Here is a 20,664-nt window from a genome sequence, read left to right as displayed (position 1 = left end):
TATTATCTATCCTTTACCCCTACCTACAGTATACTGCTGTTACTGTCTATTATCTATCCTTTACCCCTACCTACAGTATACTGCTGTTACTGTCTATTATCTATCCTTTACCCCTACCTACAGTATACTGCTGTTACTGTCTATTATCTATCCTTTACCCCTACCTACAGTATACTGCTGTTACGGTCTATTATCTATCCTTTACCCCTACCTACAGCATACTGCTGTTACTGTCTATTATCTATCCTTTACCCCTACCTACAGTATACTGCTGTTACTGTCTATTATCTATCCTTTACCCCTACCTACAGTATACTGCTGTTACTGTCTATTATCTATCCTTTACCCCTACAGTATATTGCTGTTACTGTCTATTATCTATCCTTTACCCCTACCTACAGTATACTGCTGTTACTGTCTATTATCTATCCTTTACCCCTACCTACAGTATACTGCTGTTACTGTCTATTATCTATCCTTTACCCCTACCTACAGTATACAGCTGTTACTGTCTATTATCTAACATTTACCCCTACCTACAGTATACTGCTGTTACTGTCTATTATCTATCCTTTATCCCTACCTACAGTATACTGCTGTTACTGTCTATTATCTAACCTTTACCCCTACCTACAGTATACTGCTGTTACTGTCTATTATCTATCCTTTACCCCTACCTACAGTATACTGCTGTTACTGTCTATTATCTATCCTTTACCCCTACAGTATACTGCTGTTACTGTCTATTATCTATCCTTTACCCCTACCTACAGTAAACTGCTGTTACTGTCTATTATCTATCCTTTACCCCTTCCTACAGTATACTGCTGTTACTGTCTATTATCTATCCTTTACCCCTACCTACAGTATACTGCTGTTACTGTCTATTATCTATCCTTTATCCCTACCTACAGTATACTGCTGTTACTGTCTATTATCTAACCTTTACCCCTACCTACAGTATACTGCTGTTACTGTCTATTATCTATCCTTTACCCCTACCTACAGTATACTGCTGTTACTGTCTATTATCTATCCTTTACCCCTACCTACAGTATACTGCTGTTACTGTCTATTATCTATCCTTTACCCCTACCTACAGTATACTGCTGTTACTGTCTATTATCTATCCTTTACCCCTACAGTATACTGCTGTTACTGTCTATTATCTATCCTTTACCCCTACCTACAGTATACTGCTGTTACTGTCTATTATCTATCCTTTTCCCCTACCTACAGTATACTGCTGTTACTGTCTATTATCTATCCTTTACCCCTACCTACAGTATACTGCTGTTACTGTCTAGTATCTATCCTTTACCCCTACCTACAGTATACTGCTGTTACTGTCTATTATCTATCCTTTACCCCTACCTACAGTATACTGCTGTTACTGTCTATTATCTATCCTTTACCCTACCTACAGCATACTGCTGTTACTGTCTATTATCTATCCTTTACCCCTACCTACACTATACTGCTGTTACTGTCTATTATCTATCCTTTACCCCTACCTACAGTATACTGCTGTTACTGTCTATTATCTATCCTTTACCCCTACCTACAGTATACAGCTGTTAGTGTCTATTATCTATCCTTTACCCCTACCTACAGTATACTGCTGTTACGGTCTATTATCTATCCTTTACCCCTACCTACAGCATACTGCTGTTACTGTCTATTATCTATCCTTTACCCCTACCTACAGTATACTGCTGTTACTGTCTATTATCTATCCTTTACCCCTACCTACAGTATACTGCTGTTACTGTCTATTATCTATCCTTTACCCTTACCTACAGTATACTGCTGTTACTGTCTATTATCTATCCTTTACCCCTACCTACAGTATACTGCTGTTACTGTCTATTATCTATCCTTTACCCCTACCTACAGTATACTGCTGTTACTGTCTATTATCTATCCTTTACCCCTACCTACAGTATACTGCTGTTACTGTCTATTATCTATCCTTTACCCCTACCTACAGTATACTGCTGTTACTGTCTATTATCTATCCTTTACCCCTACCTACAGTATACTGCTGTTAGTGTCTATTATCTATCCTGTTGTCTAGTCACTTTACCCCTACCTACAGTATACTGCTGTTACTGTCTATTATCTATCCTTTACCCCTACCTACAGTATACTGCTGTTACTGTCTATTATCTATCCTTTACCCCTACCTACAGTATACTGCTGTTACTGTCTATTATCTATCCTTTACCCCTACCTACAGTATACTGCTGTTACTGTCTATTATCTATCCTTTACCCCTACCTACAGTATACTGCTGTTACTGTCTATTATCTATCCTTTACCCCTACCTACAGTATACTGCTGTTACTGTCTATTATCTATCCTTTACCCCTACCTACAGTATACTGCTGTTACTGTCTATTATCTATCTTTTACCCCTACCTACAGTATACTATTATTACTGTCTATTATCTATCCTTTACCCCTACCTACAGTATACTGCTGTTACTGTCTATTATCTATCCTTTACCCCTACCTACAGTATACTGCTGTTACTGTCTATTATCTATCCTTTACCCCTACCTACAGTATACTGCTGTTACTGTCTATTATCTATCCTTTACCCCTACCTACAGTATACTGCTGTTACTCTCTATTATCTATCCTTTACCCCTACCTACAGTATACTGCTGTTACTGTCTATCATCTATCCTTTACCCCTACCTACAGTATACTGCTGTTACTGTCTATTATCTATCCTTTACCCCTACCTACAGTATACTGCTGTTACTGTCTATTATCTATCCTTTACCCCTACAGTATACTGCTGTTACTGTCTATTATCTATCCTTTACCCCTACCTACAGTATACTGCTGTTACTGTCTATTATCTATCCTTTACCCCTACCTACAGTATACTGCTGTTACTGTCTATTATCTATCCTTTACCCCTACCTACAGTATACTGCTGTTACTGTCTATTATCTATACTTTATCCCTACCTACAGTATACTGCTGTTACTGTCTATTATCTAACCTTTACCCCTACCTACAGTATACTGCTGTTACTGTCTATTATCTATCCTTTACCCCTACCTACAGTATACTGCTGTTACTGTCTATTATCTATCCTTTACCCCTACCTACAGTATACTGCTGTTACTGTCTATTATCTATCCTTTACCCCTACCTACAGTATACTGCTGTTACTGTCTATTATCTATCCTTTACCCCTACCTACAGTATACTGCTGTTACTGTCTATTATCTATCCTTTACCCCTACAGTATACTGCTGTTACTGTCTATTATCTATCCTTTACCCCTACCTACAGTATACTGCTGTTACTGTCTATTATCTATCCTTTATCCCTACCTACAGTATACTGCTGTTACTGTCTATTATCTATCCTTTACCCCTACCTACAGTATACTGCTGTTACTGTCTATTATCTATCCTTTACCCCTACCTACAGTATACTGCTGTTACTGTCTATTATCTATCCTTTACCCCTACAGTATACTGCTGTTACTGTCTATTATCTATCCTTTACCCCTACCTACAGTATACTGCTGTTACTGTCTATTATCTATCCTTTACCCCTACCTACAGTATACTGCTGTTACTGTCTATTATCTATCCTTTACCCCTACCTACAGTATACTGCTGTTACTGTCTATTATCTATCCTTTACCCCTACCTACAGTATACAGCTGTTAGTGTCTATTATCTATCCTGTTGTCTAGTCACTTTACCCCTACCTACAGTATACTGCTGTTACTGTCTATTATCTATCCTTTACCCCTACCTAGAGTATACTGCTGTTACTGTCTATTATCTATCCTTTACCCCTACCTACAGTATACTGCTGTTACTGTCTATTATCTATCCTTTACCCCTACCTACAGTATACTGCTGTTACTGTCTATTATCTATCCTTTACCCCTACCTACAGTATACTGCTGTTACTGTCTATTATCTATCCTTTACCCCTACCTACAGTATACTGCTGTTAGTGTCTATTATCTATCCTGTTGTCTAGTCACTTTACCCCTACCTACAGTATACTGCTGTTACTGTCTATTATCTATCCTTTACCCCTACCTACAGTATACTGCTGTTACTGTCTATTATCTATCCTTTACCCCTACCTACAGTATACTGCTGTTACTGTCTATTATCTATCCTTTACCCCTACCTACAGTATACTGCTGTTACTGTCTATTATCTATCCTTTACCCCTACCTACAGTATACTGCTGTTACTGTCTATTATCTATCCTTTACCCCTACCTACAGTATACTGCTGTTACTGTCTATTATCTATCCTTTACCCCTACCTACAGTATACTGCTGTTACTGTCTATTATCTATCCTTTACCCCTACCTACAGTATACTATTATTACTGTCTATTATCTATCCTTTACCCCTACCTACAGTATACTGCTGTTACTGTCTATTATCTATCCTTTACCCCTACCTACAGTATACTGCTGTTACTGTCTATTATCTATCCTTTACCCCTACCTACAGTATACTGCTGTTACTGTCTATTATCTATCCTTTACCCCTACCTACAGTATACTGCTGTTACTCTCTATTATCTATCCTTTACCCCTACCTACAGTATACTGCTGTTACTGTCTATCATCTATCCTTTACCCCTACCTACAGTATACTGCTGTTACTGTCTATTATCTATCCTTTACCCCTACCTACAGTATACTGCTGTTACTGTCTATTATCTATCCTTTACCCCTACAGTATACTGCTGTTACTGTCTATTATCTATCCTTTACCCCTACCTACAGTATACTGCTGTTACTGTCTATTATCTATCCTTTACCCCTACCTACAGTATACTGCTGTTACTGTCTATTATCTATCCTTTACCCCTACCTACAGTATACTGCTGTTACTGTCTATTATCTATACTTTATCCCTACCTACAGTATACTGCTGTTACTGTCTATTATCTAACCTTTACCCCTACCTACAGTATACTGCTGTTACTGTCTATTATCTATCCTTTACCCCTACCTACAGTATACTGCTGTTACTGTCTATTATCTATCCTTTACCCCTACCTACAGTATACTGCTGTTACTGTCTATTATCTATCCTTTACCCCTACCTACAGTATACTGCTGTTACTGTCTATTATCTATCCTTTACCCCTACCTACAGTATACTGCTGTTACTGTCTATTATCTATCCTTTACCCCTACAGTATACTGCTGTTACTGTCTATTATCTATCCTTTACCCCTACCTACAGTATACTGCTGTTACTGTCTATTATCTATCCTTTATCCCTACCTACAGTATACTGCTGTTACTGTCTATTATCTATCCTTTACCCCTACCTACAGTATACTGCTGTTACTGTCTATTATCTATCCTTTACCCCTACCTACAGTATACTGCTGTTACTGTCTATTATCTATCCTTTACCCCTACAGTATACTGCTGTTACTGTCTATTATCTATCCTTTACCCCTACCTACAGTATACTGCTGTTACTGTCTATTATCTATCCTTTACCCCTACCTACAGTATACTGCTGTTACTGTCTATTATCTATCCTTTACCCCTACCTACAGTATACTGCTGTTACTGTCTATTATCTATCCTTTACCCCTACCTACAGTATACAGCTGTTAGTGTCTATTATCTATCCTGTTGTCTAGTCACTTTACCCCTACCTACAGTATACTGCTGTTACTGTCTATTATCTATCCTTTACCCCTACCTAGAGTATACTGCTGTTACTGTCTATTATCTATCCTTTACCCCTACCTACAGTATACTGCTGTTACTGTCTATTATCTATCCTTTACCCCTACCTACAGTATACTGCTGTTACTGTCTATTATCTATCCTTTACCCCTACCTACAGTATACTGCTGTTACTGTCTATTATCTATCCTTTACCCCTACCTACAGTATACTATTATTACTGTCTATTATCTATCCTTTACCCCTACCTACAGTATACTGCTGTTACTGTCTATTATCTATCCTTTACCCCTACCTACAGTATACTGCTGTTACTGTCTATTATCTATCCTTTACCCCTACCTACAGTATACTGCTGTTACTGTCTATTATCTATCCTTTACCCCTACCTACAGTATACTGCTGTTACTCTCTATTATCTATCCTTTACCCCTACCTACAGTATACTGCTGTTACTGTCTATCATCTATCCTTTACCCCTACCTACAGTATACTGCTGTTACTGTCTATTATCTATCCTTTACCCCTACCTACAGTATACTGCTGTTACTGTCTATTATCTATCCTTTACCCCTACAGTATACTGCTGTTACTGTCTATTATCTATCCTTTACCCCTACCTACAGTATACTGCTGTTACTGTCTATTATCTATCCTTTACCCCTACCTACAGTATACTGCTGTTACTGTCTATTATCTATCCTTTACCCCTACCTACAGTATACTGCTGTTACTGTCTATTATCTATACTTTATCCCTACCTACAGTATACTGCTGTTACTGTCTATTATCTAACCTTTACCCCTACCTACAGTATACTGCTGTTACTGTCTATTATCTATCCTTTACCCCTACCTACAGTATACTGCTGTTACTGTCTATTATCTATCCTTTACCCCTACCTACAGTATACTGCTGTTACTGTCTATTATCTATCCTTTACCCCTACCTACAGTATACTGCTGTTACTGTCTATTATCTATCCTTTACCCCTACCTACAGTATACTGCTGTTACTGTCTATTATCTATCCTTTACCCCTACCTACAGTATACTGCTGTTACTGTCTATTATCTATCCTTTACCCCTACCTACAGTATACTATTATTACTGTCTATTATCTATCCTTTACCCCTACCTACAGTATACTGCTGTTACTGTCTATTATCTATCCTTTACCCCTACCTACAGTATACTGCTGTTACTGTCTATTATCTATCCTTTACCCCTACCTACAGTATACTGCTGTTACTGTCTATTATCTATCCTTTACCCCTACCTACAGTATACTGCTGTTACTCTCTATTATCTATCCTTTACCCCTACCTACAGTATACTGCTGTTACTGTCTATCATCTATCCTTTACCCCTACCTACAGTATACTGCTGTTACTGTCTATTATCTATCCTTTACCCCTACCTACAGTATACTGCTGTTACTGTCTATTATCTATCCTTTACCCCTACAGTATACTCCTGTTACTGTCTATTATCTATCCTTTACCCCTACCTACAGTATACTGCTGTTACTGTCTATTATCTATCCTTTACCCCTACCTACAGTATACTGCTGTTACTGTCTATTATCTATCCTTTACCCCTACCTACAGTATACTGCTGTTACTGTCTATTATCTATACTTTATCCCTACCTACAGTATACTGCTGTTACTGTCTATTATCTAACCTTTACCCCTACCTACAGTATACTGCTGTTACTGTCTATTATCTATCCTTTACCCCTACCTACAGTATACTGCTGTTACTGTCTATTATCTATCCTTTACCCCTACCTACAGTATACTGCTGTTACTGTCTATTATCTATCCTTTACCCCTACCTACAGTATACTGCTGTTACTGTCTATTATCTATCCTTTACCCCCTACCTACAGTATACTGCTGTTACTGTCTATTATCTATCCTTTACCCCTACAGTATACTGCTGTTACTGTCTATTATCTATCCTTTACCCCTACCTACAGTATACTGCTGTTACTGTCTATTATCTCTCCTTTATCCCTACCTACAGTATACTGCTGTTACTGTCTATTATCTATCCTTTACCCCTACCTACAGTATACTGCTGTTACTGTCTATTATCTATCCTTTACCCCTACCTACAGTATAGTGCTGTTACTGTCTATTATCTATCCTTTACCCCTACAGTATACTGCTGTTACTGTCTATTATCTATCCTTTACCCCTACCTACAGTATACTGCTGTTACTGTCTATTATCTATCCTTTACCCCTACCTACAGTATACTGCTGTTACTGTCTATTATCTATCCTTTACCCCTACCTACAGTATACTGCTGTTACTGCCTATTATCTATCCTTTACCCCTACCTACAGTCTACTGCTGTTACTGTCTATTATCTATCCTTTACCCCTACCTACAGTATACTGCTGTTACTGTCTATTATCTATCCTCTACCCCTACCTACAGTATACTGCTGTTACTGTCTATTATCTATCCTTTACCACTACCTACAGTATACTGCTGTTACTGTCTATTATCTATCCTTTACCCCTACCTACAGTATACAGCTGTTAGTGTCTATTATCTATCCTGTTGTCTAGTCACTTTACCCCTACCTACAGTATACTGCTGTTACTGTCTATTATCTATCCTTTACCCCTACCTAGAGTATACTGCTGTTACTGTCTATTATCTATCCTTTACCCCTACCTACAGTATACTGCTGTTACTGTCTATTATCTATCCTTTACCCCTACCTACAGTATACAGCTGTTAGTGTCTATTATCTATCCTTTACCCCTACCTACAGTATACTGCTGTTACTGTCTATTATCTATCCTTTACCCCTACCTACAGTATACTGCTGTTACTGTCTATTATCTATCCTTTACCCTACCTACAGTATACTGCTGTTACTGTCTATTATCTATCCTTTTCCCCTACCTACAGTATACTGCTGTTACTGTTTATCTATCCTGTTGTCTAGTCACTTTACCCCCTACCTACAGTATACTGCTGTTACTGTCTATTATCTATCCTTTACCCCTACCTACAGTATACTGCTGTTACTGTCTATTATCTATCCTTTACCCCTACCTACAGTATACAGCTGTTAGTGTCTATTATCTATCCTTTACCCCTACCTACAGTATACTGCTGTTACTGTCTATTATCTATCCTTTTCCCCTACCTACAGTATACTGCTGTTACTGTCTATCATCTATCCTTTACCCCTACCTACAGTATACTGCTGTTACTGTCTATTATCTATCCTTTACCCCTACAGTATACTGCTGTTACTGTCTATTATCTATCCTTTACCCCTACCTACAGTATACTGCTGTTACTGTCTATTATCTATCCTTTACCCCTACCTACAGTATACTGCTGTTACTGTCTATTATCTATCCTTTACCCCTACCTACAGTATACAGCTGTTAGTGTCTATTATCTATCCTGTTGTCTAGTCACTTTACCCCTACCTACAGTATACTGCTGTTACTGTCTATTATCTATCCTTTACCCCTACAGTATACTGCTGTTACTGTCTATTATCTATCCTTTACCCTACCTACAGTATACTGCTGTTACTGTCTATTATCTATCCTTTACCCCTACCTACAGTATACTGCTGTTACTGTCTATTATCTATCAATTACCCCTACCTACAGTATACTGCTGTTACTGTCTATTATCTATCCTTTACCCTACAGTATACTGCTGTTACTGTCTATTATCTATCCTTTACCCCTACCTACAGTATACTGCTGTTACTGTCTATTATCTATCAATTACCCCTACCTACAGTATACTGCTGTTACTGTCTATTATCTATCCTTTACCCCTACAGTATACTGCTGTTACTGTCTATTATCTATCCTTTACCCCTACCTACAGTATACTGCTGTTACTGTCTATTATCTATCCTTTACACCTACCTACAGTATACTGCTGTTACTGTCTATTATCTATCCTTTACCCCTACCTACAGTATACTGCTGTTACTGTCTATTATCTATCCTTTACCCCTACCTACAGTATACTGCTGTTACTGTCTATTATCTATCCTTTACCCCTACCTACAGTATACTGCTGTTACGGTCTATTATCTATCCTTTACCCCTACCTACAGTATACTGCTGTTACTGTCTATTATCTATCCTTTACCCCTACAGTATACTGCTGTTACTGTCTATTATCTATCCTTTATCCCTACCTACAGCATACTGCTGTTACTGTCTATTATCTATCCTTTACCCCTACCTACAGTATACTGCTGTTACTGTCTATTATCTATCCTTTACCCCTACAGTATACTGCTGTTACTGTCTATTATCTATCCTTTACCCCTACCTACAGCATAATGCTGTTACTGTCTATTATCTATCCTTTACCCCTACCTACAGTATACTGCTGTTACTGTCTATTATCTATCCTTTACCCCTACCTACAGTATACTGCTGTTACTGTCTATTATCTATCCTTTACCCCTACCTACAGTATACAGCTGTTAGTGTCTATTATCTATCCTGTTGTCTAGTCACTTTACCCCTACCTACAGTATACTGCTGTTACTGTCTATTATCTATCCTTTACCCCTACCTACAGTATACTGCTGTTACTGTCTATTATCTATCCTTTACACTTACCTACAGTATACTGCTGTTACTGTCTATTATCTATCCTTTACCCCTACCTACAGTATACTGCTGTTACTGTCTATTATCTATCCTTTACCCCTACCTACAGTATACTGCTGTTACTGTCTATTATCTATCCTTTACCCCTACCTACAGTATACTGCTGTTACTGTCTATTATCTATCCTTTACCCCTACCTACAGTATACTGCTGTTACTGTCTATTATCTATCCTTTACCCCTACCTACAGTATACTGCTGTTACTGTCTATTATCTATCCTTTACCCCTACCTACAGTATACTGCTGTTACTGTCTATCATCTATCCTTTACCCCTACCTACAGTATACTGCTGTTACTGTCTATTATCTATCCTTTACCCCTACCTACAGTATACTGCTGTTACTGTCTATTATCTATCCTTTACCCCTACCTACAGTATACTGCTGTTACTGTCTATTATCTATCCTTTACCCCTACCTACAGTATACTGCTGTTACTGTCTATTATCTATCCTTTACCCCTACCTACAGTATACTGCTGTTACTGTCTATTATCTAACCTTTACCCCTACCTACAGTATACTGCTGTTACTGTCTATTATCTATCCTTTACCCCTACCTACAGTATACTGCTGTTACTGTCTATTATCTATCCTTTATCCCTACCTACAGTATACTGCTGTTACTGTCTATTATCTAACCTTTACCCCTACCTACAGTATACTGCTGTTACTGTCTATTATCTATCCTTTACCCCTACCTACAGTATACTGCTGTTACTGTCTATTATCTATCCTTTACCCCTACCTACAGTATACTGCTGTTACTGTCTATTATCTATCCTTTACCCCTACCTACAGTATACTGCTGTTACTGTCTATTATCTATCCTTTACCCCTACAGTATATTGCTGTTACTGTCTATTATCTATCCTTTACCCCTACCTACAGTATACTGCTGTTACTGTCTATTATCTATCCTTTACCCCTACCTACAGTATACTGCTGTTACTGTCTATTATCTATCCTTTACCCCTAACTACAGTATACAGCTGTTACTGTCTATTATCTATCCTGTACCCCTACCTACAGTATACTGCTGTTACTGTCTATTATCTATCCTTTACCCCTATCTACAGTATACTGCTGTTACTGTCTATTATCTATCCTTTACCCCTACCTACAGTATACTGCTGTTACTGTCTATTATCTAACCTTTACCCCTACCTACAGTATACTGCTGTTACTGTCTATTATCTATCCTTTATCCCTACCTACAGTATACTGCTGTTACTGTCTATTATCTAACCTTTACCCCTACCTACAGTATACTGCTGTTACTGTCTATTATCTATCCTTTACCCCTACCTACAGTATACTGCTGTTACTGTCTATTATCTATCCTTTACCCCTACCTACAGTATACTGCTGTTACTGTCTATTATCTATCCTTTTCCCCTACCTACAGTATACTGCTGTTACTGTCTATTATCTATCCTTTACCCCTACCTACAGTATACTGCTGTTACTGTCTAGTATCTATCCTTTACCCCTACCTACAGTATACTGCTGTTACTGTCTATTATCTATCCTTTACCCCTACCTACAGTATACTGCTGTTACGGTCTATTATCTATCCTTTACCCCTACCTACAGCATACTGCTGTTACTGTCTATTATCTATCCTTTACCCCTACCTACACTATACTGCTGTTACTGTCTATTATCTATCCTTTACCCCTACCTACAGTATACTGCTGTTACTGTCTATTATCTATCCTTTACCCCTACCTAGAGTATACTGCTGTTACTGTCTATTATCTATCCTTTACCCCTACCTAGAGTATACTGCTGTTACTGTCTATTATCTATCCTTTACCCCTACCTACAGTATACTGCTGTTACTGTCTATTATCTATCCTTTACCCCTACCTACAGTATACAGCTGTTAGTGTCTATTATCTATCCTGTTGTCTAGTCACTTTACCCCTACCTACAGTATACTGCTGTTACTGTCTATTATCTATCCTTTACCCCTACCTACAGTATACTGCTGTTACTGTCTATTATCTATCCTTTACCCCTACCTACAGTATACTGCTGTTACTGTCTATTATCTATCCTTTACCCCTACCTACAGTATACTGCTATTACTGTCTATTATCTATCCTTTACCCCTACCTACAGTATACTGCTGTTACTGTCTATTATCTATCCTTTACCCCTACCTACAGTATACTGCTGTTACTGTCTATTATCTATCCTTTACCCCTACCTACAGTATACTGCTGTTACGGTCTATTATCTATCCTTTACCCCTACCTACAGCATACTGCTGTTACTGTCTATTATCTATCCTTTACCCCTACCTACAGTATACTGCTGTTACTGTCTATTATCTATCCTTTACCCCTACCTAGAGTATACTGCTGTTACTGTCTATTATCTATCCTTTACCCCTACCTACAGTATACTGCTGTTACTGTCTATTATCTATCCTTTACCCCTACCTACAGTATACTGCTGTTACTGTCTATCTATCCTTTACCCCTATCTACAGTATACTGCTGTTACTGTCTATTGTCTATCCTGTACCCCTACCTACAGTATACTGCTGTTACTGTCTATTATCTATCCTTTACCCCTATCTACAGTATACTGCTGTTACTGTCTATTATCTATCCTTTATCCCTACCTACAGTATACTGCTGTTACTGTCTATTATCTACCCTTTACCCCTACCTACAGTATACTGCTGTTACTGTCTATTATCTATCCTTTACCCCTACCTACAGTATACTGCTGTTACTGTCTATTATCTATCCTTTACCCCTACCTACAGTATACTGCTGTTACTGTCTATTATCTATCCTTTACCCCTACAGTATACTGCTGTTACTGTCTATTATCTATCCTTTACCCCTACCTACAGTATACTGCTGTTACTGTCTATTATCTATCCTTTACCCCTACCTACAGTATACTGCTGTTACTGTCTAGTATCTATCCTTTACCCCTACCTACAGTATACTGCTGTTACTGTCTATTATCTATCCTTTACCCCTACCTACAGTATACTGCTGTTACTGTCTATTATCTATCCCTACCTACAGTATACTGCTGTTACTGTCTATTATCTATCCTTTACCCCTAACTACAGTATACAGCTGTTACTGTCTATTATCTATCCTGTACCCCTACCTACAGTATACTGCTGTTACTGTCTATTATCTATCCTTTACCCCTATCTACAGTATACTGCTGTTACTGTCTATTATCTATCCTTTACCCCTACCTACAGTATACAGCTGTTAGTGTCTATTATCTATCCTGTTGTCTAGTCACTTTACCCCTACCTACAGTATACTGCTGTTACTGTCTATTATCTATCCTTTATCCCTACCTACAGTATACTGCTGTTACTGTCTATTATCTAACCTTTACCCCTACCTACAGTATACTGCTGTTACTGTCTATTATATATCCTTTACCCCTACCTACAGTATACTGCTGTTACTGTCTATTATCTATCCTTTACCCCTACAGTATACTGCTGTTACTGTCTATTATCTATCCTTTACCCCTACCTACAGTATACTGCTGTTACTGTCTATTATCTATCCTTTATCCCTACCTACAGTATACTGCTGTTACTGTCTATTATCTAACCTTTACCCCTACCTACAGTATACTGCCGTTACTGTCTATTATCTATCCTTTACCCCTACCTACAGTATACTGCTGTTACTGTCTATTATCTATCCTTTACCCCTACCTACAGTATACTGCTGTTACTGTCTATTATCTATCCTTTACCCCTACAGTATACTGCTGTTACTGTCTATTATCTATCCTTTACCCCTACCTACAGTATACTGCTGTTACTGTCTATTATCTATCCTTTGCCCCTACCTACAGTATACTGCTGTTACTGTCTTATCTATCCTTTACCCCTACCTACAGCATACTGCTGTTACTGTCTATTATCTATCCTTTACCCCTACCTACAGTATACTGCTGTTTCTGTCTATTATCTATCCTTTACCCCTACCTACAGTATACTGCTGTTACTGTCTATTATCTATCCTTTACCCCTACCTACAGTATACAGCTGTTAGTGTCTATTATCTATCCTGTTGTCTAGTCACTTTACCCCTACCTACAGTATACTGCTGTTACTGTCTATTATCTATCCTTTACCCCTATCTACAGTATACTGCTTTTACTGTCTATTATCTATCCTTTACCCCTACCTACAGTATACTGCTTTTACTGTCTATTATCTATCCTTTACCTCTATCTACAGTATACTGCTGTTACTGTCTATTATCTATCCTTTACCCCTACCTACAGTATACTGCTGTTACTGTCTATTATCTATCCTTTTCCCCTACCTACAGTATACTGCTGTTACTGTTTATCTATCCTGTTGTCTAGTCACTTTACCCCCTACCTACAGTATACTGCTGTTAGTGTCTATTATCTATCCTTTACCCCTACCTACAGTATACTGCTGTTACTGTCTATTATCTATCCTTTACCCCTACCTACAGTATACTGCTGTTACTGTCTATTATCTATCCTTTACCCCTACCTACAGTATACTGCTGTTACTGTCTATTATCTATCCTTTACCCCTACCTACAGTATACTGCTGTTACTGTCTATTATCTATCCTTTACCCCTACAGTATACTGCTGTTACTGTCTATTATCTATCCTTTACCCCTACCTACAGTATACTGCTGTTACTGTCTATTATCTATCCTTTACCCCTACCTACAGTATACTGCTGTTACTGTATACTATCTCTCCTGTACCTCTGCTGATATGTGAGTATCTCCATTACCCAGTTTCACATCCACATATTCCTCCACTATTTACATATAATTCTCTCTCTCTGCATTGCTGGGAAGGGCTGTAAGCATTTTGCTGTTTGTTTACACCTGTTATTTATCAATCATGTGATTAATAACATTTGATTTGAAAATAATACATCTCCCAATTTTTTGTACATGAATTCTATATACATTACAATCCTTTTTACTTGTCGACTCATAAGGGTTTCAATCATTTTACACTGGTCTATTAACAATAAATGATACATTGTCTAACACTCACTGGTCTGAGGTGAAGATGTAGCCTAACACATGCCTGGAGCTACCGATGGCAATACCCTGGAACACAGCCAGCACTCCTGCACCACCAACAACACATACAACTATATTAATAATATATACAACAATATACAGTACCAGTCAAAGGTTTGGAAACAAATAGTCATTCAAAGTTGTTTTTTATATACTATTTTCCACATTTTGAAGACATGAAATAACACATGAAATCATTTTGGCATTTGTGAACATGGCGTAAAATGGAAACTGAGGTTTTTGGATATAAATATGAACTTGATCGAACAAAACATACATGTATTGTGTAACATTGAGTCCTGGGAGTGTCATCTGGTGGAGATCATCAAAGGTTAGTGATTCATTGTATCTATATTTCTGCTTTTTGTGACACCTCTCTTTGGTTGGAAAATGGCTGAATGATTTCTGTGACTAGTTGCTGACCTAACATAATGATATGTTCTGCTTTCACCGAAAAGCCTTTTTGAAATCGGACACTGTGATTGGATAAACGAGAAGTGTATCTTCAAAATGCTGTAAAATACTTGTATGTTTAAGGAATTTTAATAATTTCTGTTGTTTTGAATTTGGCTCTTCCTGCACTTTCACTGGCTGTTGGCAAGGTGGGACGCTAGCATCACGAACGATCCCAGAGAGGTTAATGTATTTGAGCCAGTCAGTTGTGTTGTAACAAGGTAGGGGTGGTATACAGAAGATAGCCCTATTTGGTAAAAGACAAATTCCATATTAAGGCAAGAACAGCTCAAATAAGCAAAGAGAAACGACAGTCCATCATTACTTTAAGACATGGTCAGTCAACACAAAAACTGTTTTGTGCTGGGGGCAATACAAGGCCACTTTAAAATGTGCAGTTTTGTCACACAAGACATTGCCACAGATGTCTCCAGATTTGAGGCAGCGTGCAGTTGGCTGACTGCAGGAATGTCCACCGGAGCTGTTGCCAGAGATTTAACTTCACTACCAAAGTTGTTTTCGAGAGGTTGTTAGTATGTCCATGTTTCAGCATGATAACGCACAGCCCCATGTCACAAGGATCTGGACACACTTCCTGGAAGCTGAAAATGTCCCAGTTCTTCCATGGTCTGCATACGGAGCAGACATCTCTTTGAGCATGTTTGGTATGCTCTGGATCAATGAGTATACCACAGCGTGTTGCAGTTCCCGCCAATATTAGCTTCTAACAGTGTCAAGAATTAGAACAGGTCATGGTAGAAATAATTTTAGTTACTCAGCTCCGTGGTCCTGGAATTCTCTCCTGAACATTTTTAAGTTTAAGCACTTGATCGATGTAAATATCATAGAAGAGTGTCTTTAGGGCAGCTGTTTTTAAGTCATGACATTCTTGTTTTTTTTAACGTAATATGTAATATTTGTACTATATGTGTGTCTATAGTTTTGTTTAATGTTGTGTTAGTAAAGTATGTAAATTGTTTTGTCTGAAACTTTGTTCCCCCTGCTGCTTTTGGACCAGGTCTCTCTTGAAAAAGAGATGAGAAAAAACGAAATAAATAAAAGGTCATAAAAAAAATATCCAGCAAATGAACAATATAATGCTAAGCATGGTTTTACCTGAGAGCACCAGGGCTACTTTGCAGGTGAGTAGAGCCCTGGAGGTGTCTCCTGCTCCCAGAGCGTTCCCCACCCGTACACAGGCAGCGGCATGGACACCTAGAGGGAACTGGACAAGGACCCCACAGTTAGTTACCACACAGGCAGCGGCATGGACACCTAGAGGGAACTGGACAAGGACCCCACAGTTAGTTACCACACAGGCAGCGGCATGGACACCTAGAGGGAACTGGACAAGGACCCCACAGTTAGTTACCACACAGGTAGTCACATGGACACCTAGAGGGAACTGGACAAGGACCACACAGTTAGTTACCACACAGGTAGTCACATGGACACCTAGAGGGAACTGGACAAGGACCCCACAGTTAGTTACCACACAGGCAGCGGCATGGACACCTAGAGGGAACTGGACAAGGACCCCACAGTTAGTTACCACACAGGTAGTCACATGGACACCTAGAGGGAACTGGACAAGGACCCCACAGTTAGTTACCACACAGGTAGTCACATGGACACCTAGTGGGAACTGGACAAGGACCCCACAGTTAGTTACCACACAGGTAGTCACATGGACACCTAGAGGGAACTGGACAAGGACCCCACAGTTAGTTACCACACAGGTAGTCACATGGACACCTAGAGGGAACTGGACAAGGACCCCACTGTTAGTTACCACACAGGTAGCGGCATGGACACCTAGAGGGAACTGGACAAGGACCCCACAGTTAGTTACCACACAGGTAGTCACATGGACACCTAGAGGGAACTGGACAAGGACCCCACAGTTAGTTACCACACAGGCAGCGGCATGGACACCTAGAGGGAACTGGACAAGGACACCACAGTTAGTTACCACACAGGTAGTCACATGGACACCTAGAGGGAACTGGACAAGGACCACACAGTTAGTTACCACACAGGTAGTCAAATGGACACCTAGAGGGAACTGGACAAGGACCCCACAGTTAGTTACCACACAGGCAGCGGCATGGACACCTAGAGGGAACTGGACAAGGACCCCACAGTTAGTTACCACACAGGCAGCGGCTAGGACACCTAGAGGGAACTGGACAAGGACCCCACTGTTAGTTACCACACAGGTAGTCACATGGACACCTAGAGGGAACTGGACAAGGACCCCACAGTTAGTTACCACACAGGTAGTCACATGGACACCTAGAGGGAACTGGACAAGGACCCCACAGTTAGTTACCACACAGGTAGTCACATGGACACCTAGAGGGAACTGGACAAGGACCCCACAGTTAGTTACCACACAGGTAGTCAAATGGACACCAAGAGGGAACTGGACAAGGACCCCACAGTTAGTTACCACACAGGTAGTCACATGGACACCAAGAGGGAACTGGACAAGGACCCCACAGTTAGTTACCACACAGGTAGTCACATGGACACCTAGAGGGAACTGGACAAGGACCCCACAGTTAGTTACCACACAGGTAGTCACATGGACACCTAGAGGGAACTGGACAAGGACCCCACAGTTAGTTACCACACAGGCAGCGGCATGGACACCTAGAGGGAACTGGACAAGGACCCCACAGTTAGTTACCACACAGGCAGCGGCATGGACACCTAGAGGGAACTGGACAAGGACCCCACAGTTAGTTACCACACAGGTAGTCACATGGACACCTAGAGGGATCTTGACAAGGACCCCACAGTTAGTTACCACACAGGTAGTCACATGGACACCTAGAGGGAACTGGACAAGGACCCCACAGTTAGTTACCACACAGGCAGCGGCATGGACACCTAGAGGGAACTGGACAAGGACCCCACAGTTAGTTACCACACAGGCAGCGGCATGGACAACTAGAGGGAACTGGACAAGGACCCCACAGTTAGTTACCACACAGGCAGCGGCATGGACACCTAGAGGGAACTGGACAAGGACCCCACAGTTAGTTACCACACAGGCAGCGGCATGGACACCTAGAGGGAACTGGACAAGGACCCCACAGTTAGTTACCACACAGGTAGTCACATGGACACCTAGAGGGAACTGGACAAGGACCCCACAGTTAGTTACCACACAGGCAGCGGCATGGACACCTAGAGGGAACTGGACAAGGACCCCACAGTTAGTTACCACACAGGCAGCGGCATGGACACCTAGAGGGAACTGGACAAGGACCCCACAGTTAGTTACCACACAGGTAGTCACATGGACACCTAGAGGGAACTGGACAAGGACCCCACAGTTAGTTACCACACAGGTAGTCACATGGACACCTAGAGGGAACTGGACAAGGACCCCACAGTTAGTTACCACACAGGCAGCGGCATGGACACCTAGAGGGAACTGGACAAGGACCCCACAGTTAGTTACCACACAGGCAGCGGCATGGACACCTAGAGGGAACTGGACAAGGACCCCACAGTTAGTTACCACACAGGTAGTCACATGGACACCTAGAGGGAACTGGACAAGGACCCCACAGTTAGTTACCACACAGGCAGCGGCATGGACACCTAGAGGGAACTGGACAAGGACCCCACAGTTAGTTACCACACAGGCAGCGGCATGGACACCTAGAGGGAACTGGACAAGGACCCCACAGTTAGTTACCACACAGGTAGTCACATGGACACCTAGAGGGAACTGGACAAGGACCCCACAGTTAGTTACCACACAGGCAGCGGCATGGACACCTAGAGGGAACTGGACAAGGACCCCACAGTTAGTTACCACACAGGCAGCGGCATGGACACCTAGAGGGAACTGGACAAGGACCCCACAGTTAGTTACCACACAGGCAGCGGCATGGACACCTAGAGGGAACTGGACAAGGACCCCACAGTTAGTTACCACACAGGCAGCGGCATGGACACCTAGAGGGAACTGGACAAGGACCCCACAGTTAGTTACCACACAGGTAGTCACATGGACACCTAGAGGGAACTGGACAAGGACCCCACAGTTAGTTACCACACAGGCAGCGGCATGGACACCTAGAGGGAACTGGACAAGGACCCCACAGTTAGTTACCACACAGGCAGCGGCATGGACACCTAGAGGGAACTGGACAAGGACCCCACAGTTAGTTACCACACAGGTAGTCACATGGACACCTAGAGGGAACTGGACAAGGACCCCACAGTTAGTTACCACACAGGCAGCGGCATGGACACCTAGAGGGAACTGGACAAGGACCCCACAGTTAGTTACCACACAGGCAGCGGCATGGACACCTAGAGGGAACTGGACAAGGACCCCACAGTTAGTTACCACACAGGCAGCGGCATGGACACCTAGAGGGAACTGGACAAGGACCCCACAGTTAGTTACCACACAGGCAGCGGCATGGACACCTAGAGGGAACTGGACAAGGACCCCACAGTTAGTTACCACACAGGTAGTCACATGGACACCTAGAGGGAACTGGACAAGGACCCCACAGTTAGTTACCACACAGGAAGCCACATGGACACCTAGAGGGAACTGGACAAGGACCCCCCAGTTATGTAGCACACAGGTAGTCTCATGGACACCTAGAGGGAACTGGACAAGGACCCCACAGTTAGTTACCACACAGGCAGCGGCATGGACACCTAGAGGGAACTGGACAAGGACCCCACAG

General features: G+C 40.9%; 1 protein-coding gene across 2 annotated transcripts in view; it reads right to left on the bottom strand.

Moving 5' to 3' along the window:
* Positions 1–15,427: 15,427 nt before the first annotated feature.
* The window catches only part of LOC135532177 (multidrug and toxin extrusion protein 1-like), a 64,881-nt gene continuing 59,644 nt past the window's right edge, over positions 15,428–20,664 (bottom strand). The window contains exons 11-12 of one of the 2 annotated variants that reach the window (XM_064959790.1): positions 17,057–17,165; positions 15,428–15,534 (exon numbers count right to left, since the gene is read on the bottom strand). In XM_064959790.1, coding sequence (XP_064815862.1) covers positions 15,455–15,534; positions 17,057–17,165 — 189 coding nt within the window. In that variant the 3' untranslated portion in view covers positions 15,428–15,454. The remainder of the gene's footprint in view (positions 15,535–17,056; positions 17,166–20,664) is intronic. The other variant, XM_064959791.1, reaches the window with a different exon arrangement.

Source organism: Oncorhynchus masou, unplaced genomic scaffold (assembly GCF_036934945.1).
Source record: "Oncorhynchus masou masou isolate Uvic2021 unplaced genomic scaffold, UVic_Omas_1.1 unplaced_scaffold_1757, whole genome shotgun sequence".
Taxonomy (NCBI): domain Eukaryota; kingdom Metazoa; phylum Chordata; class Actinopteri; order Salmoniformes; family Salmonidae; genus Oncorhynchus; species Oncorhynchus masou.
This window is presented reverse-complemented; position numbering and strand designations above follow the sequence as displayed.